The 26592-nt window shown below is 40.4% G+C and overlaps 1 protein-coding gene across 3 annotated transcripts in view; it reads left to right on the top strand.

Annotated features, from left to right (window-relative positions):
- LOC116060611 (MAM domain-containing glycosylphosphatidylinositol anchor protein 1) overlaps positions 1–26592 on the top strand; it is a 195929-nt gene that overhangs the window by 158518 nt on the left and 10819 nt on the right. For all 3 annotated transcript variants that reach the window (XM_031314277.2, XM_035999345.1, XM_031314276.2), the window contains 3 exons: positions 853–1005; positions 1128–1289; positions 11076–11206. In XM_031314277.2, the coding sequence (XP_031170137.1) occupies positions 853–1005; positions 1128–1289; positions 11076–11206 (446 nt within the window). The remainder of the gene's footprint in view (positions 1–852; positions 1006–1127; positions 1290–11075; positions 11207–26592) is intronic.

Here is a 26592-nt window from a genome sequence, read left to right as displayed (position 1 = left end):
ATTATTATTTTTTTAAATTACATTTAGATCTGCATTTATGTCAAAACCTAGAGACTTTCAAACATCAAAATGTCATTTATTAAATGTATTTGTGTCAAAATGACATATAAACATCTTTTCGTATTCTGTTTTGCCTGGAAACGCTTCCAACACGCTTGCGTGTCGCGTGAAAAATAGGCGTCGGTCCTATTTCTAGCAGGTACACGTTTTTGGCGCAGCTCGAGCCACGCCTGAGATGTGCGTGTCATGCAGGCAGTGTGCAAGCTCTAACCTCTTAACATGGGAGCCGAAATAAAAACGGATACGCCACGCAGGCAGTGTGCAAGAGACCTTAGAACACCCTGTAGTGTAAAACAGGGTTCAGTAGGTCAACAGCTCTTCCCCTGATAATTGTGCTCCACTGTGGGGTATTTTCAGAATATCTCCAGGCTAAGTGTCTTATTTCGTCAGAAATCTTGTAACTGTGAAGGCATTTCTTCTGTTTTGTTGTTGTTTTGCTTTACATTTGACACAGCCTGACCTAATATAATTAGTTACCTATAAAATGTTCTGCATGTGGGAGTCACGCATCAGACTATGCATAATATGTGGAAGCCACTTTAAGTTTCACATTATACACCCTGCCTCCTACATGGTGCCTATCACTTTGTCAGTAATTACCTGGCTTTCTGATCTTCACATTTGATGTGCATATTACAACGGTTATTATACAGCTACAGTATATTGTTGGAATTTGTTTGAGTCAAAAAAACAGTAGATTACTGTACGTCAACTGTAGTTTGTAATGTCACCTGCCTGACATGTCACTGATCTAATGTATATTTATCCCTTGTTTCCTCTCACACATCCCAGACCATGTGTGCGGTTTTGAGGATGACAGGATCTGTGGTTTCTCTCAAAGCCGGAGTGATGTCTTTGACTGGACGAGACAGAATCACCTGACGCAGAATCCCAAGCGATCTGCAAATACCGGCCCCGAAACTGACCGCAGTGGAACCAAGGAAGGTGATGAAACTGGGGAATCGTTTTATGTACACGAATGCACAATTCATAATCACATCAAATCATTTAATTTTGTGTTGCATTTGAGACTCCGGACAATAAGAGTGTTGTCTTGTTGGTTTCAGGGTACTACATGTACATTGAAGCATCACGGCCACGTGTTGAGGGGGACAAAGCTCGTCTGCTTTCTCCACTTTTTAATTTGACGTCAGTCAGGGGCCCAAAGGGCTCCAGCAGAATCCCATACTGTGTCTCTTTCTACTACCACATGAAGGGCAAACATATCGGTGAGTAGTATAGTGGAGAATAACGCTCATAAACATACACACACACACACACACACACACACACACACACACACATACATACAAAGACTCATTGTCTTCTACCATATGAGAGCATCCATAGAAACACAATGACACACATGATATACAGTAGAGAGCCTGCTGACACTCGATACAATCTGGGTTCTCATATCGCTGGGCTTCTGTCAAAAGCTGAACTCTGTGCTTGACCCTCGCTTGTAGAGCTTGTCAGAAACAACATTGTAGGTATGTGTGTGTGTGTGTGTGTGTGTGTGTGTGTGTGTGTGTGTACGTGTGTGCGTGTGAGAGAGAGAGAGAGAGAGAGAGAGCGAAGGAGGAATTACCAAAGTTCTGTTTTTTGTATGTTTCTGTCTGTGCCTCAGTGTGTGTTTGGAGGTGGCTGAAGGGGGTAGTGGGTGTGTGATTTATGGCAGTTGCTAAACACAATCAGTCATTTGCGGGAGCTGTTCATCATAATATGCTCTGTCACACAGCTAGAATGCATACATCTTATAGCCTACACACCTGCACACACACACCCACACATACTGTATACACAGGCACGAAAAACATACAGTATATTAAATGTTGCAAATACATGAAGGCACACCCACATTTGTTCACAGATACACACACACACATACACAATGTTGATTTATGTGTCCATAGCCAAAGCATGCAAGCTTCACTGTAACATTTGTTACATTCTGACCTGCCCTGTCTCCAAAGGATGTTACAGTGTATAGAAGGGCACAATGTATGTTTGTGAGCACACCCAGATATGAGTATGTAATAATTATGTATTCTTAACTGTATGAATAAGGGAATTAGGTGGAGATTTTAAGATATACTGTATGATTATAACGTTCACAAAGTGTTTAGCCATGCTAACTGTATAGCTTGAAGGATGGCAATGTCAGTCCACAGTTTTGGTGAACTGAAATGTCTTGACTCAAATATCTAAACAACAATCCATTGGGCTGCTATGCAATTGTGTACATTAGTGGTCCTAATGTTTTTGATCCCCTGACTTTTCCTTTAGCACCACCATGAGATTGACATTTATAATTCAGAGTGCAATATCAACTATGTATTGCCATGTAATTTACAGATATTCAAGGTCCCTAGAGGATGGATCTAACGACTCAGGATCGTCTGACTTTTCCTATAGCGCTACCAATGGCTCCAGTCCCAAATGTTTTCTCAAAAGCCCCAAATCTTTTAGGCCAACTGCACTGTCTTTCAGAGGATGTAGCAGGCTCTGTTTTAAAGCTAGAGTGAATGTCTGTAGAGTTTACAGACATGCCCAATTTATGATAATCCCATGCAGTTTTTCCATGACAACTATCGCAAATGGTTTACAGATTTTTAGGCATTCTATTATGAAATTGCTTGAAAAATAGTGGAAATAGCTACCGTAAATGGAAAAAGAAATCTCCTAAAGGGAGCATGCCCCCCGGGCCCCTCTAGGTTTGGTCTAAGCCCCGATTGTCTGGCTTCACCCCTGATTGTAAGCATGTTAGCATGCTGATTTGAGCTTTTATGCAAGTATAGCCTTACAGACCCACTAGCATGGCTGTAAATGTTGAAGCTTAATTTATACATTCGATGTGCACATTTCGCGTAGCATGAAGCTGTTGTCTGCATGTCTGTGACTGTCCCACTTGCAGCCGAAAAAAGGTGACCATGCCGACAGAAATACACATAGCAACGTGCCTACTGCGCAGGCTCCACTTGTTCCACTCTCAGGTCCAGTTGGTGGTGTATGCACCTTTAGCTGATTTGCCAAAAAATAGAAGGCTGGGATGAGGACAGTAACGGCAGAACTTCATGAAGTTCAAAAGATAGTTAGAGTCGGACTGTTAAAGAAGAAAATCCACCATCTTTAAAGATGAACTGAACTGAAAGAATCAACGTTGATAATGTGTTGGTTATGATACTAAAAATTTGAATTAAAAAAATCAATATAGCTTTTTTTAAGTATTAGAACTTTGACAATTTCGATGACGTCACTGGCATGGTAGGACCTGCGAATTGTTAAGGGCTATAGCTGCAGCATATTACAACCACCAACCGCCACCAACTGAAATAGAATGTTGATTGGTAAATGCAAGCCAGACTGATGCTTGCAAGTCCTTGGACGCCCAAAGCGGTCATGTCCGAGACTTAAGTCTTGTTTCCGACCATTGGCGTATCCCTTGTCCCAGGTTTGTTTGCTTCTGTCACTTGATTGCACCACTGATTAGAGTATGAAGTGTCTAATCAGTATTCAGTTCTTAATCAAACACAATGAAAAGTTGATAATAACCATCTCACCTGCATGCGGGCAGTGACAGAATTTTGCGAGACTATTCACATAGACAAAGATTTGCACATGTCAAATTGTAGAGGTCGTGGACCAAACTAGAGCTTAAAGTTGAGTGAATATTGGACATGTCTCTAATGGGATACTCTTTCTACGGTGTTCCCGCTGAATGTGTAAGTGGGCAGTTGTTTGCTAAAATGCTAACAATAAGCACTTGATGAATCAATACTATAACAACCTCGGAACCCATCGGCTATCAGTCTGATGACAATTAAGCCTTAGGGGGCAACGGCCAATATTTCGGGATATCCGGTGTAGCATGCTGATATCTAGGCCAAGACTTCCTCTTCCTGGTGCCGGGTCCAATTAGCAACTTGAGACGCGAGAATGGAATTGGAGTAGAGAGACAGCGTCTCTGTAAACAGATATCAGCATATGAATGCAGATTTTAAAAAAAGCTAAATTGTCATCAGACAGTTGCTCGGATTGCCTACAGATTCTGCATTCATATGCAGATATCTGTTCATAGAGATTTATACCATACTAGTGCTAGTTTCATGTGCATTTTGGAATTGGCATTCTCCCCCCTAGTGTTGGAAAAGATGTTATCAAAAAAGGAAATATTACTACTTCCCTTATACATTTCTGGTTACCTATTACTTTTCTAATTATTTGGTTAAGTGTATGGCTATCTAAGCCTGGGTATACCATCTGCACAGTGACATTATTTTCATTACTCCTTCTCACTACACTAGATCTTCTCATATAACAGAATTCTGCATGTTACAATTTAAAGTACATTATGTGTTATCTGTGGTGGATGCTCCAGCAATTGTATTGTGTATTTTGTTCAATATCTTGTAGGTGTTTCACAGCAAAACAATGAGACAAGACAGTGCTATATCAGTCACACAGCGCTTTCTTATACAATTAGTACATTCTGTTACCAGTTACGCCCAGCTCTGCTACAAGCCCTCCCTCAATTTACTCTGTTGTTCTCCCAGTATGTTCCAATCTGTTGTCACTTTAATTGCCTTACCTTGGCAGAGCTCACACTCCTGCCAGGGAGACACAGTGTGACTCTTAATGACGAAAAGAGACAAGATGAGGATAAGACAGAGGGGGTCAGTAAGAGGAGAGATGAGACGAGAAGAGTGAGGGGAGGATGGGGGTGGGCCAGCCTTGGAAAGAAAAAAAGGAGGCTTAATGAAGAGAGAGAGAGAGAGAGAGAGAGAGAGAGAGAGAGAAAGCAAAGAGGTGTAAGGAGACAAAGATGGGAGGTAAAAAAGAGGCTAGAACAGAGAGCTGCAGGGGAGGCCATCAACTTGTTAATGTTCAGAAATAGTCAGAGGATACAACAAGTAGTGCTTTAGGCTGAAGCACTCTAACTAGTTTCACTGTACTCAATCACATATAGTGTTAAAGCACTATAAAGTGTTAAAAGGGCTGTATATGTCAAAAGCATTCAGATACTTTGACCCAAAGAAACCTTTAGAAATGCTGTTGAAATGTTGCTCTTCTCTGACCCACATATGTTAGCTGTTTTATAATCATGAGATTATGTGAATACGAAACAAGTAAAAGTATCTTTTGAGGATTTTGCTAAATGAGGAAAGAAAGCATAATGCTCTTTGACTTTGGATGTTAGGTTTGAAACACGCTAGCACTGTAAATCAAGACCTCCCCATGTGATATGTTTTGTTGTTCACCTTAATGTCTCTCCCAGGGGTTGCTTGCAGCAACAATAAACAACATTTAATTAGTTTTGTTTGGTATTGGGTAGTAATTTAGACTGGCTCAGGATTGCAGAGAGCCACTGGCAAGCTTACTTGGATTCACTGGATTATTTTCTTTTCAGTGATGGAAAGCACATTGGAGTTTGAGGTTATTTAAATGTTGCACCTCTTGTTTCAGATTGCACTTTTATTAAATAAGACTTTTAGTTTGCTGGATGGATGTTTACAGGTCTGTGTGGAAAAGGAATGGGGTGCCACTGCCAATGTGACAAATTAGCTGTATTAATGCTACTTACTGTTTAAAAAGTGTCTCCCTACTAACGTTTTAGGTTTAGATTCTCATTTTCAGGAAACCATTTTGATCCGCTTGTTGTCTTGCAAGGTTAGAGTTAGATTTGTCTCTTTTCTCATGCTCCTAAATTGGTTATTTACTCAGAACATTTTGCTTGTTGTTGTTTGGTGGCAGAAGCCAGAACACATACTTTAATTCTTTAATGCTTTGGCTCTCAGGCTAACCAGCACTAGAATCAGAGACAAACAGGACATGAACTCTATTTAGGTGCAGTAGAAAGAGGTCCAAGAGATCCAATGCGGGCCTACTTCTGATTTTCAAGTATAGCAGCGTGTGTGTTCTTCTGTCTGTGTGTGTGGCTGTGTATCTTTGCTGTCCTCCCGACTCACGATTGTGTGTGTGTGTGTGTGTGTGTGTGTGTGTGTGTGTGTGTGTGTGTGTGGGTGTGTGTGTGTGTGTGTGTGTGTGTGTGTGTGTGTGTGTGTGTGTGTGTGTGTAGGTGTGTGTAGGTGGTGATGGGGATGGTGCTACAGAGATAGGAGGAGAGAGAGAGAGAGAGAGAGAGAGAGAGAGAGAGAGAGAGAGAGAGAGGGTGGTGAGGAAGAAGACAGTGAGGCTCAGATATGTCGAGGAAATATGAGAGAGTGGGCTGCGCAGGTGAAAGGGGGCTACACCCGCATTAGCCAACGTTTCTCTCCATTATATAACTACAGTGCTGTGGTGCCCATGTCCTTTCAAATTCAATGTGATGAACAGTTGCATGCAACTCTTTTATGTTGCTATTATGACTGATCAATATCAGTATCAATAATCATTTTTACCAGGAGAAATCTGCTGTTTGTTGTCTGCTGTTGCAATAATCTGACATGTTGGGAACATAAGCTTATTTGCTTTCTTGCTGAGAGTTAGATGAGAAGATAAATACCACTGTCAGATATGTCTGTTCAATAAGAAGCCAGCAGCCAGTTAGCTTAGCTTAGCATAAAGACGGATACAGCTGGGTTGGTCTCAAATTAACAAAATCCGCCTATCAGCACCTCTAATTAACACTAATTAACATGTTATATCTTGTTTGTCTTATACAAAAACTGAAGTGTAAAAACGACAAGGTATGGTTTTTCGAGGAAATATATGCAGGACTGTTTATTGGCTAGGCAGACTGACTTCCTGGAGGCTATGTTGGTAGCCTGGCAACTTCATAGTGATGACGTGAGGTTTTCCTGTCTTAATGCTAAGCTAAGCTAAGCTAACCAGCTGCTGTTTCCAGGTTCATATTGAATTGACCGATATGGTTTATGGATCTTGTCACCTCCCAGCAAAGAAGTGGATAAGCGTATTTCCCACAATGCTAAACTATAGCAAAACCATTGGTTTTGACAAATCTTACAGATTTTGATAAGCCCATCTTTTAATTGACCTACCAGTCATATTTCATTAAATCAGTGTGCATGTACATTGGAAACTAAGAATGTCAAACATTTTTATTTGTGAATGTAGAAATGGTCAAAGGCTAATAAAAATATTTTTTAAATAAAAAAGTGTTTCTAACTGGATCGACAGTTTGCTTCCCACTGCTTCTTTCTCACTACTACATACAGATACCCCCAACATGTTTTAGAAAAGAGAAGTCTGGAGTGCTTGGAAGTTCATATAAATCATGGTCTTGCTCTTTGGAAAGGGAACACGAAAGAGAAAAAAGGTCCAAGGCACTTTTCTTGCAAAAAAAATTAAAAAAGCATTTATTTAAATGGCTACTTCATATCGAATTCTTAGTACATAAAAAATAGAACTGAGGACGGAGGCAGAGATGCCTCGACTCCTCTCTCCTCTGGGCTGTTCCTTGACTCCTCGGCTCGAATCTCCTGTGGGCGGGACTAAGATGCCAGGAGGGGAATCGAGGAGAGGAATCGGGGATGCACAAACTGGGAAATGGGAAAAGGCCCATGATGTGTACTAAAGGTAAACTGTGTCTTGAGGGCTATATCCTGAAGAAGGCTGTTTGTGCCGCCACGCGTGGGTTGCTGCCCAGTTCTGTTTTTAATATACTAAGATTTCAATATGAAATAGCCATTTAAAAAAGGCTTTTAAAATGTTTTTGCAAGAAGAATGCCTTGGACCTTTTTTTCTATTTTGGACCTCCAACATGTTGTTTAAAGGGGGACTCTGTGATTCTAATCCTAATCATAATTTGTCACTTCAAATTCAGCATATAGCTCCTCATGGTCCACGAGCTGTCCGTTTTGTGTGTGCTGAAAAAAAGGCCAGTGTTCATACGCTCTGTAAATGGGAAGCAGACAAAGTGGCTCAGACCGAGCCACACAACACTAGTCCGTTCATGCTTGTGCGCAGGGGAATGGCCATGGATGTATAAAGAGAAAGACTATGGAATCGGGAGGGACGGTAAATCTGGCACATGCTAACAATCAAACAGTACACTTTCCTTATTCACACCTCTCTTGTGAGTGGGAAGTTACTTACTGCCAGCCTGCTGCTTATTTTAAGGTTTGCAGAACATTAGCTCAAAAATACACACACACACACACACACACACACGCAACAGAATGACAATTGTGTAAGCATACATCTATGCACACATTCATAATGTATGTCCACACACATACACACACACACACACACACACACACACACACACACACACACACACACACACATACACTCATACTGTATGTACATGACATAACACACAGATACCATGCCCCCTGCCTGTGTTATTTGTTTAAGAGACTGGTGGTTGGTTAATGTTCCAATTAAGAGCAGGCTGAGGATCATTAAGAAGACAAATGATTCTCTCACACCTTAGAGACCAGAGAGAAAGAGAGAGAGAGAGAGAGAGAGAGAGAGAGAGAGAGAGAGAGAGAGAGAGATCAGGATTCAGGACCATTCAATTGTATGTCATGTTTCCAAAGTACTTACAAATATTCTTTTAAGGATTTAAACCAAATTTAATATGAAGTGGCAGTGACTTGATACTGTAGAATAAAGGAAACTTCATTTTCTTAGAACCTCTCTCCATCAAATATTCATGATCAAAACATACAATCCAAGTTTATACTTGTAAAATAAACTAAGTGACAATATACATTGATTGTTGGAATAAAGGAATTCAGTAAACTTTATTTTTCGCAATTGCATTTATAGTAACAATTTAGATGTAATGATAAAGTTTTCGAAGGTCTTGCAATTGTAGAGAGAACTTCTAGACATATCACCACTCATCCAAGGGGCCTCACACATTTCATTTCCACCTAAATGTCATCCACATACAGTATCTGACCTTAGAGCTTCACCCTAGCATATGCAGTATGCAATGCATTTGTTTCCACTTCCTATATAAATAAGGTGAGGTCCACAGGACAGGCATGTTTTGCCTATAGAAGTAAAGGCAATTTAAATTAAACATATGTGGTGCTCAAACCCAGGTATAGCAGTGCATTCTGTTGCTTAGTCTTTGGTCCCCTCGATTTTGTGTAAATAAATCCTTCATTTTCTATCTGTCGTTTCAGTCAGGAACAGTCTCGTCATAGATTTAACCATTTATTGCAAAAAATGGAAATACAGCTATGCTTGGCGCTGATGGCTCCGCTCTTGCTAATGCTCCCTGGACCAGCCAAGCAGCATGCTAAGCTGAGACAGGGAACACCATGCAGAAACCCCCCCGTGTACAAGAGTGAGCCAAAAGAAAGACATTGAAAACCATTTTAAACTTTGATGTATGTTAGGACTCTGAACAAGGAAGGTGAAGGCTGGGGTGGTGGCATCAGTGAGTGAAGCAGCGTCAGTGTAGCAGGGATCAGTGAGGAGGGAGTTAAAAGGATCGCCTTGATGTGAGAATGGCTGTGATTGGTGTGTGTCTGATAGGAATGATAATTCAATTAGCAGGCGTATGACTTCCGTGTCCTGCGTGAACTAATGCTAAGCTTAATTAAATGTTGACAATTTGATCAAAATATTGTTAGAGTATTAGCCAGCCAGCAGTGAGTACATGGTGATGAGAAAGATACCTTATTCAAACTAGTTACACATTTCCGGTCACTCGCTAACTTGTCGTGGTCGCGCCAAATTGTTTAGCGCTGCTGTTAAGTGCAAGTGTGTGAGAGAGTGTGACATTTAAGAATGTTGTTGAAATGTTTTGTGTATATTATGGTAGTGTTGAATGAGTGTTAACAGGACAGTATGTGTCAATATGTAAGTGACTGTAGGTATTGATGTTTTTGAGTTCTATTATTTTGGTACATATTAGTATTTTGAGTTAAGCCATTTTTTGTTTATTAGATTAGATTAGATTCAACTTTATTGTCAATGCACATGTCACAAGTACAGAGCAACGAAATGTAGTTAGTGTCTAATGTCTATAACGTGCTAGGTTATGATTAAATAACATATGCTAAAAGAGGCGCTGGTGAGCATTCTTGACCAGTTTGGAACAGTTAGTTGTCCAGGTGAGGTCCTGTAAGATGTGGATCCCCAGGAATTTGAAGCAGTTCACAGGATCCACCGCCACACCGTTTATGTGGATGGGTGGATGAGTGTTTAATCATTTGAATTCCTGTGTACTTATTTACCTTCAGGCAGAATGTTTTATATTATTTGTCGTCAGTTTCGTTGTTACACCATTTGTTGTTGAATTTGTGAAACGTTTTGGTGTTAATTTAACATGCACTTTAGTCAGAGAGCTTAAGAGATAACGGGCATTGTATGCAATTGTATACAGAAATAAATAACCTATACAAAACTATGGATAATCTTTTTATATAGAGCTTCCTGTGTAACCCTTGCTGTCGGTGAATTTATGCGAATGACAATGGCAGAACAGAGCTTGCTCCTCGTACGGTAAATTGTTGTGGGGCTGTAAGACATGAATTAGCTTCCCCGGGATGAAAACTGTGGTCACAATCAATTACCTTCTGTTTCTCTTGAGACTGTAAACAATCACTTACATTTTTGTTAGTATAAAGGGACCTATCCTTACTTGGTCACTTATCTTGATGTAGATGATAACGAGATGGACACACATGATTGTTAGGCCAGTTACAATTTGGATTGAGGCATCTGAACTGATTAGATCTGATCACAGCCTATTTGTTCAGTGCGTCATTCAGTATGCGCTACTTTCTTACTGTCAAGACTAAAGATTAAGATTAATTTTATTTTTTATTTTTTGTTTGTATTTTGTAATCTACTGTGTATGTGTTTGTAGGAAAGGATGTGTTGAAAGGAAATTGAACTGAATTGAATATGTCTATGTTGGTGGATATAAGTCATTATGTGTGCGTTGTTATGTTTACAGTAAATGTTTTGCCTTTAGATTTCAATAACCTTATCTGTTCCAAGCTTAACATAACTCACTATCAGTCTTTGCTTACTGACAATTTCTAATGATCCATACTGTCTGTGTGTATACATATTTTTCACAGGCACTCTCAATGTTCTTCTGAGAGTGAGAGGCATTGCTGCTGTGGACACGGTGGTGTGGAGCATATCTGGTCATCAGGGCCCAGACTGGAAGAAAGCATTCTGTGACATCAGCCCCAGTGGACCCTTCCAGGTAATGGCGTGGCTATTACTTTTTTCCCCAACATAGACAATAATAAAATTATAAAATGAATAATACAACAGTGAAGAAGGTGCTAGTAATCTTAAACCAGCAGTATAATGTTTTGGAATATGTCTGTCGTTATAGAAAAACATACGTAGAACAGACCAGAGGATGTAACCTAAGAGCTTGTGAATGCTCGTAACGCTCCCCCTGCCCTTTCAGCCACACTAAGCAGATGAGATGTGTTGCATAATTTGGCCCAATGGTATGACCCGGTCAACTGTTAAGAGTTGAGTACTGTTTTCCTAATGTTAAAAGACCTCAACCTCTGAATTAAAATCAGCCTCCAGCACTGGCCTCTTGAGGGTTAATTTCCAACACTGGCAGACAGAATTGTCAGGTCTGCTTTATCTTGCTCAGGGAAGAAGTGGAATTATATGATTTTTATGTTCACTGCATTCATTTTTTTCTGTCATCTCCCTCATCTCCGAGACTTTTTCTCTACTGTGTCTTTACCCAAGAGGAAGGCCTCCACTGCAGCGTAGATAGAACAGGAAGGGGTGTATACTCTGGTGGCTGTTGGGAATCAAGGGAAGAATTTGGCTTGAAACTCTGCTTGAAATTTGATTAATTTTAAACAAGAAATTCTCAACAGCAGGGAGGTACGGGCTATTGTTGCCAGGGCAACTGCCCATTTGCCCTAATTGGCTTAGCTGCCCCTCTGGTGAAAGAGCCTAAATGAACTTTTCTTTCTTTCTTTTTTTATTTTTTTGCTGTGGTGGCTGCATTATTACGATAATATGCCAATCATTACTAAAGTTAAATCAAATTAAACTGCTATATCAGCCAATCTTGCCCTCAGCGTCACGTGACTTTGTTTATATTCTCACACACGGAGCACCGCAAATGAAATGAAAGAGGGAAAGCCAAGTCCTTCTGCCTTCACGTGAGTTTTTAAAGTTATGGAGATTAGGACAATACCATGTGAATAGTAACCAAAAAATCCACTTGAGCTTTGAATAATGTGCAGCTTCAGCTTGTAACGTTTGCATCATGTCGCGCAGCATTGCCTTAGCTATAGTAGCGTAAAATGCTACGTTATCAACCAAAGCTAATGACAGCCTATGTTGCAGCAGCAGGCTAACGTAGCTACGTTACGTCCGTTACATTAGTGTGTGCATTTTGTAGAGAAGAGAGAGGCTCGGGGATGTGATGTTTTGGGCTCTTGAATCATGCTTGGTTATACGTTGTTTGCAGTCACTATGTTTCGTGAGTTTTCAACCAACAATCAGATGTGACGTTAGTGAAAATGAAAGGCGCCTTATTTTGTTATTAGATGATAAATTAATGTCCCAATTTGTTAATGTAATAAACTTTGCATTTAAAAAAATAAATAATTATAGCCTAATGTTAGTTTTGTGTGCTTCAGTATGCCTTCACAACAAAGACGACTGAAGAAGAGAGAGAAAGAGCTCAAAGAAGCAGCTAAAAGAGCTGCAACTTTGCAGAGCTGGAATAAAACTGCCAGCAGGCCAGCTGTGAGAGAAGCATTTGATAATGTCAAGCAACCATCCTACATTATTCATTTAATGTGAAGTTGGCCTATTTATCAGAAGCATTTTCTTTAAGTTGGAGTAGGGTAATAACTCATTCAAACAAATGTTTCATTTAATAATAAATGGACAGTAAATTGTGTCTGTTCCGTGTATAGCATTGTGAATTAGTTATTATTTGATGTATATCAAAAGTTCCAGTTGAGTAAAATACTTTTACTAGCTGTAGTTATGTTGTAATTGTTCTTTATAATATATATATATATATATATATATATATATATATATATATATATATATATATATTAGGGCTGTCAATTGACTAAAACATTTAATCTAATTAATTACATACTCTGTGATTAATTAATCGAAATTAATCGCATACATAATTAACGGTGCCTGAACCGATACTTTTTAAGAAAGTAAAAAAAGAAAAGAAAAAAAAAAAAAAGGGTACTCAACAACAGTCGGTGACATTAAAGAACGGCTTGTTTATTGCTAAGGCCATATGGTCAAAATTAAATGATTTAATAATAATGTATAACAATAACAATAACTTATTTCACTAGTAAATTGCTGTTGAACGACAAAAACAATAACCAGATAGGAAAAGGACATTTACAATAACTTCAAATGCACCACGAGGCTGTAGTTTACCAGTTTCATTGAACGCACCGTCTGTGTTGTTTCTCTGATGGTAAGCTGCAGATTGTTACATCCCGGTGTTGAATCCTCTACAGTAAAACACAGTCAAACTTTACACTGTTTAGCGTTAGCTGTCAGCAGTTTAACCGTGTTTTATCCAGCTACTAGCTAGCGGTAGGCTAACGTTAGCTGCTGTTGAGTATAGTGTTAACTAGCTAGCGGTAGGCTAATGTTAGCTGCTGTTGAGTATAGTGCAAGGGTCGAATCTCCTATTGCGCCATTTTGATGCTACAAAGCGATCACCCCCCGTTAGCATTCCATTGACTGCCATTCATTTTGACGTCACTTTGACAGCGAATAACTTTACATCTGAAGCGTTTAAAGACTCTGTTTGTCCATTGTTTATTTCTAAAGAAACACAACAATGTATAAAAGGCTCCATTACCTTGTACCTCACGTTATGGCTCCGTAGTATACGTTTTTATAAAAATAGGCTAACAATTGTGTCATAACCACGCGACTTACTGTCGCATAGTAGAGGAATTACCGTATAGTACAGGAGAAGCTCGCAGGCAGTTTGGACTTACATTAGCTGTTTAAGTTTAATTACTTATGTTAACTAGCATTTTAGTTAGCAATAATTAGCCTGTGTCCATGTTATCTCCTTACATATACCTACGCTCTCCTTCTCTGCAAGATTGGGAATTATTGAGATTTCTCTTGGCACAGCTACCAGAAGACTTCCAACTTTCAGACACGTTGCTCACGTCACATTTACGTTGTTTCTCTCAGTTGGAGGCTGCGCAGTAACGCTCAGCGCTCACCGGAAAAGTGCTTCTAAAGGCCTTCACTGGTCTCCGTCCAGAGCAACGGGTTCTGTTGGTCCATTCTTATATACAGTCTATGGTATAGTGTTAACTAGCGTCACATGCAGCGGTGTTTCCTGTATCGTCTTCAGAGCATCAGAGAGAAGCGCAGACATATCAGTGGCACCAGATTTTCGTCTGTATGCAAACATCAATATGGAATGGATTAATCTGCGTTAATTTTTTTAACGCGTTATTTTTTCTCTGATTAATTAATCGAAATTAACACGTTATTTTGACAGCCCTAATATATATATATATAATTTATGGTGCCAAATCATAACATTAGTTATCTCAACCAGAATCATTGAGTGCAGCCACAGTCTAAAGGTCAACTGGCAGCACTAGTGTCAGTGTTCAGTTTTTTAGCAGTGAAAAGTACAGTATACTGTATAAGTTACTTTATTCAGATTATAATAATTATATTCAAGATGAGGCTTACCACAAGGGTCCAGACCAGAGAGGGAGGGAGAGCATGCGGAGCATCACTCAACAAATCAGACGGCTACATAATGAGAGTGGTGAGTGTTCCTATAAAAGGGCCATGTCAGTAAAAGCGCGATAAGGAAAAAGATAGATGCTGCGGCCAATAGTATTCTTAACTTAAAGGTACATTATACTGTAGAACTTATTCAGAATTATAATGTTTCCTTTGGAGACATCTCCATCTTTGAAGGCTGAACAGGTGGGGGGGTTGGGGGGGGCAATGGCAATGGCAATTAGAGCAATGGCCCCTCCAAATGTCTGTGCACGTCCCTGCTCAACAGCAGTGACATTTAAAACTCCAAGGATTCAGAGAAACTTTACTTTTGCCACCTCTTATAGAGTGATGTTAAAGTTTACACATATCCAAATTCTCCTACCTGTTCCTTGGTGGAGGCACAATATCAACAGGCATTAGAAATAAACAAAGGTTTTTAGCAGTGGAGTGGCAGCAAGGTTAAAAAAAGTACTCTCTGTTGGCAAGCATCTGCCCTGTTAGTGCCCCTGCCAGCCACTGAGTCTCAGGACGTGAGCAATGAGAGAGTTTGCCCACTGAAATCAATATGGTATCACATTATTATTTATCAAGCCTCACACATTGTGGGAATACTAGTACTAATGAAATCCAATGCAAAATATGATAAATATAAATTAAACCCATAGGGTGTACTTTTTTCTTTTATTAAATAAATGTGGGTACTATACAGCATTTTGACATTTTATTACTGAGGGAAGTATTGATAAATGAGGGCTTTTGAGTGAACATTCAGCTTATTTTCTGCTGAATGTCAGCAGGAAAGCCTTTCCACACAGTAGCCAGGATTATTCGCACAAGGTTTCACAACGATTTGAAGATCCAAGTAGCATGCATATACCCACTGTCACAAGAAAGAAATGTGATATTTGAAAATAATGTGTGAAGGGATCAGGTATCAGCCAAATGTGGCCAATCCAAATTAAATGCAATTTCTTATCCCTTGCCATTAAAACATTGTAACAACACAATTTCAAAAACCTTCTCTAATAATATCATTGACATTTTGGAAAGGAATGTTCCAATGGGATGTGAATGTCTTCTGTTAAGTTGCTCTTGAAGACATTATGTGTAATTGCAGCATCACCTGACAGAAAAAGGAATGTTCCCAGTGATTTCCACTCAAAGAGGTATACATGTTTAAAAGTGAAAAGGAAAAGAGAGCACTGGTATCAGATCAGTACTCTGTATTGACCAAGACCCTAAGTGCAGTATCGGAATCATTATCAGGAGAGATAAATGACGATCAGTGCATACAGGATGTTATTAAGGAGTGTGGATTTGTTTACTCCATATACATGATGACATTCAATGGGATAAACTATATTTTACTATGAATACAGTTTGAATGCACAGGTGCACTGTGGGTTCAAATATACTGTAAGAAAACAGGCTCATAGCCAGCCTAGTGGAGTGGGGGGGGGGGTTCTTGGCGTGGTTCTGGACCTTTTTGCAGTTTTTCCCTCATTTTGTATTTAATTATGAGGTTCAAATACTTCATTTTAGTGACTTGTTATGCTCTAATTTGTGCTGGATTAGCTTGTCTGCTGGTATCTTAACGAGCAAGCTTTTTGATGCACAGTAAACAATATCTCTTTCGAACCACCTGAATCCCCCCTGTCTATGGGCCTGGAAAATGTATATCATTGGACAACAAGAGAATACTTATGCTTACACCTGGGCCAATTCTGAGATACTTGATTTACTGTTACAAGAAATTTACTTACTAATGTCACTCCCTTCAAAACTATGCCTAACATGATTTAAAACTAATGTGGGGGTGGCCTCTAGCTCACCCATTAAGAGCTTTCACCCCATGTTGGCTGAGTCCTGCAGCGGCGCAGGTTCAAATCCGACCTGCAGCTCTTTGCAGGGGAAAAAACCACAAAAAAGAATCTAATATGAACCATTTCTCATGTCTAACATTCTGACCAAGCTCAAATTAAGTTTGTAGGGTACAGCATTCCCTAGTTTGAGCTGAACTATAATGTTTCCTTATTCAAGTTCACCAGATGTTTACTGTACACATTCAGTCAATAGTAGAAGAAAATGGTCTGGGAGACATAACAGAGGATGCGCCTGTGTTTGAGCACTGTCTGTTGACACATCATTAAGGTCCCTTTCGGCTCTTCGGCAGCTGCGCTTGCAGTTAGCTCTTCCCCGTTGGGATGTGGCCGAGTAAACTTTATGACTCAGACCTCCTTTCTGACTGGACATGATGCTTCCTCTCATTTTTCCAGCCTTTTTCACTCTGTCTATTTGCGAGCGAGTGTGCATGTGTGTGTACCTCTGTAAGTTTACAACCCAGCAGATAGGTAGGAGAAAAAAAGTGAGGGCAAAAAATTATGAAGGGTTTTGTTTTACATGCCTCTATCCTCCTGTGTGTGTTTCTCAATCTCTTTCTGTTTCTGTTATTCGCTGCTCATCTTTTTCTTTGGCCCTGTGCTGTGACAGGTGGGCCAGTTGGGTCGATTGTTGCCCTGGTCCACCCCCCTCCCGTCCAGTCTCAAGGCTGATGACTTATGGCTCTAAAATCAACACACCCAGGAAAGAGAGTATTCAACTGTTCATACACTCAACCCTACACACACACACACACACACACACACACACACACACACACACACACACACACCTTCTCTTTTCATGTATCTGTCCACATTATTTAACACAAAATAACATGCACACATACAGACAAACTCTTTTTTTAAACACACACACTAGTCTCCTATCCCCTGCAGCAATTAGCTATGACAGGTCAATTAACAGGCTTATTTATGAGCAGGGGATGCCTGCTAGTTGTGTTGTAATGATTCCAGATATTCCCTGTACGTGCATGGGGGAAATTGAATCCATGATGAATGTGGGTGTAAGGCCTGAGCTGGGGGCTGCATTTGCTCTTCATTAACTATGCCTCTGCAACACCATGTTTCTTTCACCATTAAAGGGGAAATCAAGTCGGAAACAGAGGGCATACTGTATGTTTTAGGGCTCCTCTGTAATGTTGAATAGTGGCAATTGTACCATATTTGCATGTTAATGAGTCTCTTAGACAAACGTTTTAAACTACTGCACACACACAGACGCACATACTCAGTATACATGGCAATCTATATGTTCCCCTACACATGTGGCGAACTTGGTGACATTTCTTAAACAGTCACACTTTGTGGCCCGCCCTCGTTTGTTCAGTGCAGCTTGTGGTAGAGAAAGCTAACAGGTTGGTCATGATGCACCTTTTCGTCCAAGCTTATATCATCTTTTTATCTGATTTATTAAATTGTATTTAGTCCAGGTTAAATCAGTTACAATGATATGTTTTTAGTTACTAACCACTAACTAGTATTGTTCCACATATGTGCTTTAAAATAAGAGAATGGCCTATAGTACGAGATGATGCTCACCCAACCGTGTTTACGTTTGGAAAAGGAACACAAACTATCTCAAAAATTACAATAAACTAATTCTAAAGGGATTAAAATCAATAAACATAAATTACAATTAAGGGATTTTATCAGGTGGAGTTTATCCTGTCAAACTATACATCCAGTGTGTTAACAGCATTTTTTTATATCCCCACACTAAGGCAAACTGAAGTGTTTAAGTGTTTCAGTTTATGTGTGTGTAGGCCTAAGTGTATGTGGGATGGGATATGGGGGACTGCATCACCAGAGAAGTCAGAGAAGTCCAAGGTCAGTAAATGGGTAAAACGCAGGGACCAAATGAGAAAGATTTGCATAAACCATCAAAGGTCTGAAGGTATCACAGCTCAATACAGCACAGGGACATATGTGCTGATAGACACACACATGACATAGATGCAGAAACACCACTCACACACAACAAACATACAGTTTATACACACACTGTGCCATGAGAGGCAGACACCAGCGAGAGCCACATCCTTTCCACACTGTGTCAATGCAGTGTTAAAGCAGGCAGCTTAATTGGTCCAGACACCCTAACCTGCTGGTAATGGATAGGAATTATACAGTCAAGAACAGTACAGCAAAAGGGATGTGTACATGTGTTTGTGAGCAAAGTAGGAGGTGTGGTTTAAAGACAGAAAGAGGAAGTCTGAGCAAGAGTGAATGAGACGTGAAGGTGTGTTTCTCTCATCAATAAAGTACTTAATGCATCTTAAATATTCATCCCCCATTTATATCGTGACTCAAGTAAAGGAAGGTGAGGCACGATGGATGTATGAGGAAGCAGGCATGCAAGAATTGCGGTTGTCTCTTTGACAACTGAAGGTTGCTTCATATATGAATATTTTTTACTTGTCTCTCTCTTCAGACTGATCTCATGCAGTGGCGTATGTATGACATGCCAATTCATATGCCATGATTTGCATGTTATAAAGACACATACTCGCTGTTTCACGTGTTTATCAGCGCTGTTTGGCCTCCATTGACTTACATTACCTTGCGATTGCGTGTGGATTGATGCCATATGAAAGGCCGAAAATCCGCGTAAGGAGGTTAGTTGGGGTGGTGGATGGGTAAAACCCAGGAGAGTGGGGATTGCATCCTGTGTGTGGCGTTTCCTTTGTGTCCCTCGTGTGATGTTTCCTTTCCACTTTGTTCTTTTCCTAAACCCAACCCCGTTCTTCTTTTCCTAATCCCAACCGTTTTTTCTTTTCAACCTAAACCCAACCCCGTTCTTCTTTTCCTAATCCCAACCGTTTTTTCTTTTCAACCTAAACCCAACCCCGTTCTTCTTTTCCTAATCCCAACCGTTTTTTCTTTTCAACCTAAACCCAACCCCGTTCTTCTTTTCCTAATCCCAAACCTTTCTTCTTTTCAACCTAAACCCATCCCCGTTCTTCTTTTCCTAATCCTAAACGTTTCTTCTTTTCAAACTAAAATCAACCCCGTTCTTCTTTTTCTAATCCAAACCCTCTTTTCTTTTCAACCCAACCCCCACACGCCACATTGCTTTAGAAAGACGTTGCAGACTGCAGTCAGCTGTATACAACGTAGACATACACGTGGACAGCTGAAAATACATACAGATAACACGCCTCTTGGCTTTAGGAAAGTGGCGTGTATGTTTGCACAAAGTCATGATGTCACGTTACTCTCTTCCTTGTGTGGTCTTTCTCAAGTGTGCATGTACTGTACCTTTTGGCCACTCCATCACAGGGGTGTATGTGTGGTTTTGTATAGCCTTACTTCTCTCTCACATTTGTGCATGCACACATTTGTGGATTTGTTCAATCCATCATGTTTGTTTGTGTCCTTGACCAAGTATGTCCTGGAAATGTGTCCACTGTATTAAAGCTATAGTATGTAGTTTCTGTCTCCCCCATGAGGAATTCTAAGTAACGAAAACAACACTGTCTGCATGTCCACATGATACAAGCCTTACGTGATTGCGCACACGCCCCCACCCCTCCCTCACGCAGTTGCTAGTAGCCACCATGGTAGCCACGGAGGACACGGAGGATTAAAAAAATGATGGACTCTTCAGAAGAATTATCTTCACTGGAGTTTCTGCGAAAGTCACCGGACGACGCAATCTTCATGCTGGCTCATCGTCATGGCTTACTAGGAAACTAAATGGAACTGAGCCATCGTTAACAAAATGTGTATCACCAGTGCTTTTCCTACAATGGCAAGTCAAAATACTGTGAAAAGCTCTATAGTGTACAGTACATCTTATCACATGATCTGTCTCTGGCTGAACACTTATTAATCAGTGAATTCTGTTGCTGTAGTCTTATCTGGTTGGTGGGACAACCTGTGTGGTCTTGTAATGATAGCACGATGTTGAAATCCACTGAGGGTCGTACAGAAATCTCAGTATTAAGTAAACCGGACCGGAGGCTCAGCAGCACCTGGCGCCATGAGGCCAAGGTCTCCATGGCATCTTTATTGCAGGGGGGTTTCAACTACTAAAAATGTAATCCCATCCTGGCGATATTTGACACAGAGAGTGACCGCTTCAGCCGTCCTCTCACTTCATTAGTATGTCTTTAACCCCCTTATCAAAACTGCTGCGCTGCGCACGGCCGCGTAGCCTAGCAACGCGTATTGTTTACATGTCTTTTGTCAAGGCAGCTGCATTATCAGAAGCTAGAGAAAGCTAGATTTGGACATGAGTGATGGAGATTCGGATCGGGGGGAGATCAATGACCCATCATTTTAATCTGATGAGGAATCTTCATCTGATGACGAGGAACGCCCAGCTTGCCCCTATCATCGCAGCAGCCATCAACCATACAGTTAAGGTACACGTCCATATACGCGTTGTTTTCACGGATGGGATCGGCCCGCTTCCCAGCATTGCACGCTAGGGAGCTTGCCAGCAGTTTCTCTTCAGTGACCACTGACAAGCAAAGAAGCTGAGCCGGCCGCTTGTCATTTGCATAAAGTTGGCTGGATTCAACTTTATGCAAATGAGGAGCGGGCGACTCGACGCCCCGTTTCTCCAAAGTCCACGCAACGCTACCAGAATGCATTCCACGGCTGCTCTCGTAGAAATTAATGGGAAGCGGGGAAATGACGCTGATAATGGAGACGTACTATCACAATCCAGCGATAGGCTACAAATCCTAGTTGGACGTAACTTGTATGTAGCAGCCGTATATGGAGGAACACACTACACCGTTAACGTAGCAGTTTCTAACGTTAGCTTACTGCACTAGCTAAACTTATTATACATATTTTATTCTTTAGTGTCAGCTCAACCATTACAGGACGGAAGCGTCTACAACTGGGACCACGCACTGGGAGAGCGCAGTCACAGCCGTGTGTGTGTGTGTGTGTTCGATCTGTAATGAAAGCCTACTTATTAAAAGAGATTTAAAAAAATGGACAACTTAACTGCTTCAAGAAATGCCATATTTGTGAGTGCTGACCCTGCTGCTGTAGTGGGTAAAACCTGGGTAAATTAGTTAATTTTAGCCTAACATTACTTTATGAATCTTTTTGTTCTGTCAACCTACACCACCTTGTATGATCTAATGAAAGAAAATATATGATATAAGCTTATACAGTTGTCACAGTTATTAAGAGTTGAAGCAACTGAGATCACTTCATTTAATATATATACTTTTAGTTTAATCATTTAAATTCAGCTCATAGTATTTTTACCTTTACAATTACTTTAAGAGGTATTTCAGTTCTTCACTTTGCTCTGTTTAACAATCTCTCTCTGACACACACACACACACACACACACACACACACACACACACACACACACATACAAACTGCTGCTGTGTAACAAATAGAGTTGTTAGCACCAGCCAGAGGAGGCGAGCTGATCTTTCTTTCTCTGATTTTTCCTTCTTTTTTACTACTTTTGGTTACTGTATGTATCAGGCTCCCCAAGGGCCTGACAGAATGAAGAAGGGTGAACCCCATTTCTCTCTCTACTTCATACTTGTCTGTCTATTTTGGTTTTTATCCCTCGGCCCACCCTCCCTACTCTCTTCCAGCTGTCAACGATGCCTTTCTGACCACCACCCTCTGTTGCTGTTGTTTAGTCCAGCTGCCTTGCCTTCCCTCATTCTCTATCTGACTCTCTCCTTTCCTCTCTATCTCTCTCTGTCTCCGGGGAGTGCTGGTTCCCTTTCAATCAATAATAATGATTGAGCTGGGAATTACCTGACACAATTGCTGTTGTTGTGTTTTGCTGTTTAGCTCCTTTTCTTCTTTTTCTTTTCTTGAAATTGTAAAGAATGGTTCTATTAGGTTTATTTTACCAATTGGTATAGCTACAGTACTGACAGCTACGGGCATGGTTTTGGTGTGTGTGAGAGGCGACTGATAGCGTATGTGCTCCTAAGCATCAGTTATATCAGAACTGAAGAGTTTTTCTTTATTGAAAGAAAGAGCAAAAATTGCACTGTCTTTGCTCTTCTCTTGACTGGCTTCGGCAAGAGTTTGATTTACCAACTTGGCTCTGCTGGTAGTAAAGAAAACGACATATGATCCATCGATCTGATTGGTTGAATTTAGCCGGTGATAGACAGATGCTTCATCCAATCACATGCCAAGTATTTTTTTTTAAGTACCTGCCCTTTTCCAAACAGTTTTCAACAACGTTTTTTTTAGAAGGTTCTGTGTAAAACCATCCGTCAGGTTACTGTTAACTGGCCTGGAGCTGAATACTCCAGATAATGTAAAGTACAGTGCTTTACAGATTAATGTTGAGTCTTATTCTTTACAATTGAAGAACCCATTAACCACTAACTACATTTACCAAGAAAAATAAACAGAGATAACATTGCCGTGTCCATTATCTATTATGTCAAATTTCCCCTTTGAACGATTTTCATATTCAGTTAATTTCGCAGAGGATTGCTTTTTGAAGTAAATATTATTTTGTTCCACAGAGTGCAGGAGTGACTGCATATTGATGATTGTTTCATTTCTGCTTCATGTTGAGAGCATGTCCATGGAGAACACAAACTTTCTAGTCCTGTGCACAGCTCACTGACTGCATACACGAAGGCCTTTGAGGTGCTGCCACTCGTCTCTGCATTTCTCATCTCTTTGTGCTCCCTCCAACAAAAGTAATAATGTTTTTGAGAACAGCTTCCCTTCCACCCTCTCTAAAATAGCTGTAGCCCAGCCAATGGCTTGCATTTATACCAAGCTTTTATTGTAAACAGTGGTAGAGCCAACCGATAAGGAAGCTTTAGAATTGAAATTGTTTACTGTCTGCTGGCCGTCATTACTGTCTGTGTATATTCAAATGGTAAATTCATGAAATTTGAACTGCCGCTGTATATGAGCTTCTCTCTCTTGATTATGGTTCATTGCATCTTTAAGGGAAACTAAACACTTTAGTTTGAGCTGCCCTGTCAATCATTTTATCTGTAGCGATTGCTGTTGCTCAATGTTTTTATTGTTCCAAGGAAACGCCATCTTTCTCACTTCTGCAAGCTTGCCAATCATGTTCCTGTCTAAAATCTAAAATAATCAGAGTGAATTGGCCTTTAAACTGGTTGTTCAATGAGAGACAAAGTATAAAGCACAAATTACATGTACACATAAAATCAATGGAGTTACAAAAAAAAAAAAAAAGAGGTAACATGTTGTAGTAGATTATTTGTGTCCCCACTCGCTCCTCTGTGGATTACCCAGAGGCCATCTGTGTTCCTAGGGGGCTTGTTGGAAACCAGGCCAACCCACATTTCTGTGCCTCACACTGCAATGACTCTCCTCTGCACCGGTATTTCAAAGCTGTCTCTGTACATCTCACACACACACACACACACACACACACGCACACACGCACGCACGCACGCACACACACACACACACACACGCACGCACACACACACGCACACACACACACACACACACACACACACACACACACACACACACTCTCTCTCTCTCTCTCTCTCTCTCCCTCTCTCTCTCTCACGGCTGTGTCCCCTCTGGTATATGGACAGCACATCAATGGAAACATTAAAGGTTACAAGGCTCGACAAAACGACACATTCACAATTCCAACCTGACACTTTACTGAACACCCTTTGATCCTACACACACACACACACACACACACACACACACACAAGCTGTGTCACATGTTATGCACTGTTATGACTAGAAATGGGAATTTAGTGAATTTTACTCATATTTTTTTAAGAAGAAATTTTGTAGTCTACCTTTCCAAAACAGTGTCTTGAGTATTTGGTAAATGTCATAGTTATATATCAGGTACATTAGATATAGCAGCAGCCTTTAATGGCCCATTACCACATTTTCACATCCCACAATCTCATGACCCTTAGCACTTAGAGAGTTTTCCAAGCTACCATGTGGATTTAAAAAAAAAACATCCTTTGGTAATCTACTTTTAAGTGCAGTAGGTTATACAAAAATAATTAAATATTGTGTCATATATACTTTATGTTTTTTTTATTTATTTTTTTTTATATATCAATAGTTAATATTAGTCCTAAAATGTTCCATGACTGTAAATCAAGCAACCATACATTTACATTTTTTGATTTAAAGACTCTGATGCCACACAGTAAACCTATTTTTCTTTTTTTAAACACTGAGATATACTTCAACCCAGCACAGTGCCCAGCAGTAATGTTTGAGGCACTGCTGGCACTGGCTACTCACACTTCCGCTTGTCAGCAGTGAACATTAAATGAAAAGGCACGGGCCTGTTTCTCTAAGCCTTTCAAGAAAAAATAGTATTATGTTGGCACCCTGTGTTGCATGGCAGGATATTGCATTGCTTTGTGCTGTGCCATTTTGTTTGATATCTTAGAGAAAATTAGTACACACGGTGTGACTGTGTGGTTATAGGTTGACGGTTATTTGTGCTGTTGTTCTGTTTGTGTGTCAAGGCCGGTGTTAGTCTCTGGGCTTCCTTCTCCCAATTATTTTTCTCAATGTCTTTAATTATACAACAATCTGGTGTCTGTGCTTCGTCTCGTTTAATGTAGTCGTGCTGAGGCAGCCAAGCGTAGCTCCAGATAAGTGCCACTGTAGGTGTGTTTGTAGGCATGTGTGCTTGTGGTTGGCTTTAGGGATCCCGTAGTGTGCTAGGCTGGTTGTATTAGTGACACATATTTACACAAAGAATAGGACTTGAGGAAGAATGTACATAAATAAAACAAAGTAAAGAAACAGCACATAGCGTTTAGAAATTAGATGGCCATGGCCTTTTGACCAATTAGCCTCTTTTCTCTACTACCCCGTGAATTCCCTCACAGCTTCCCTCCCTCTAGTAATTTAAATAACGCAAATGAGCCGAGCAGCTAAACCCATCCAGCCTGTGCTGCTGCTCTTCTGTTCTTTCTCCCTCCACGCCACCCAATCAGTTTCAAGGTTCTCCTAATTATTTTATGTATACAGTCAAAGAAGATATTTTTCCCAGGGACAAAATTGAAAAGCAAGTGGGAAAGAGGTGGTACTGCTCTTGTATTTCCCTCACCTTTATGAATGTTTTTGATTGAGCTCTCCATTTGGAGGACAGCGTGAGACGCAGAAAGATAAACAGCAGGAAATGTGTTTGCTACTTGTACAGAACATACACTTGTGCAAGTTTGTAGAGCCTTAGGAGACGAGCCATGCTGTGGCTTCAGCCATAACATGCCACGTAGTCTGGTAGAGGTCACACTGGCAGGCTAAGTAAACAGAGGAAAACAAATGTCTGTTGAAACTTGAGTAAGAGCTTATAACTGAGTCAGAGGTTGATCCTAGTAGGTGAGGGACATTTAAAGAATTATCAATTTCCATCATCCGTCTTTAGTCACCTTTAACTTGGCTTTTCGTGATTACACTGCAGACGTGAACTGGAGAAATTACTTTACATGCACACAGTCCTGCTGTTCCTTGTCCACGGCATTGAATAGGTTATTGGTATCTGCCCCATGAATTTCAGTTTGATACTTCAAACTGACATCACTGTTTGGCGCTAACAGCAACACTTGCAGATTAAAACACAGGTAATGGAACGACCAGCAGTGCAAGATGGTTACCATGGTGTTTGCTTTGCCATTCTCCACCTTTCATTTTCTCAGTATGGGGTTGGGTCAGGCTTTTCTCCTCTGTGTCAAAACTGGAACAATTGAACGTGGCCTTGGTATAGCTTGATATATTTACACACAAATTGACAGCAGGTCTGTTCTGCCTGTTTATTTGGTTAAATACTCTGTTGATACTCTAGCACAGCACATTGGTGTTAACAGATGGAGGTCTTAAAGTGCGGCCAGTCATGCATATTTGGCACCCCCACCATAACTTTGCGCTCTTGTCATGTATATATACAGACATACTACTTTGTATATGCTGGCAGTTTTTCCATCAGCATCACATTCATACACACTGT

Source organism: Sander lucioperca, chromosome 3, assembly GCF_008315115.2.
Source record: "Sander lucioperca isolate FBNREF2018 chromosome 3, SLUC_FBN_1.2, whole genome shotgun sequence".
Taxonomy (NCBI): domain Eukaryota; kingdom Metazoa; phylum Chordata; class Actinopteri; order Perciformes; family Percidae; genus Sander; species Sander lucioperca.
This window is presented reverse-complemented; position numbering and strand designations above follow the sequence as displayed.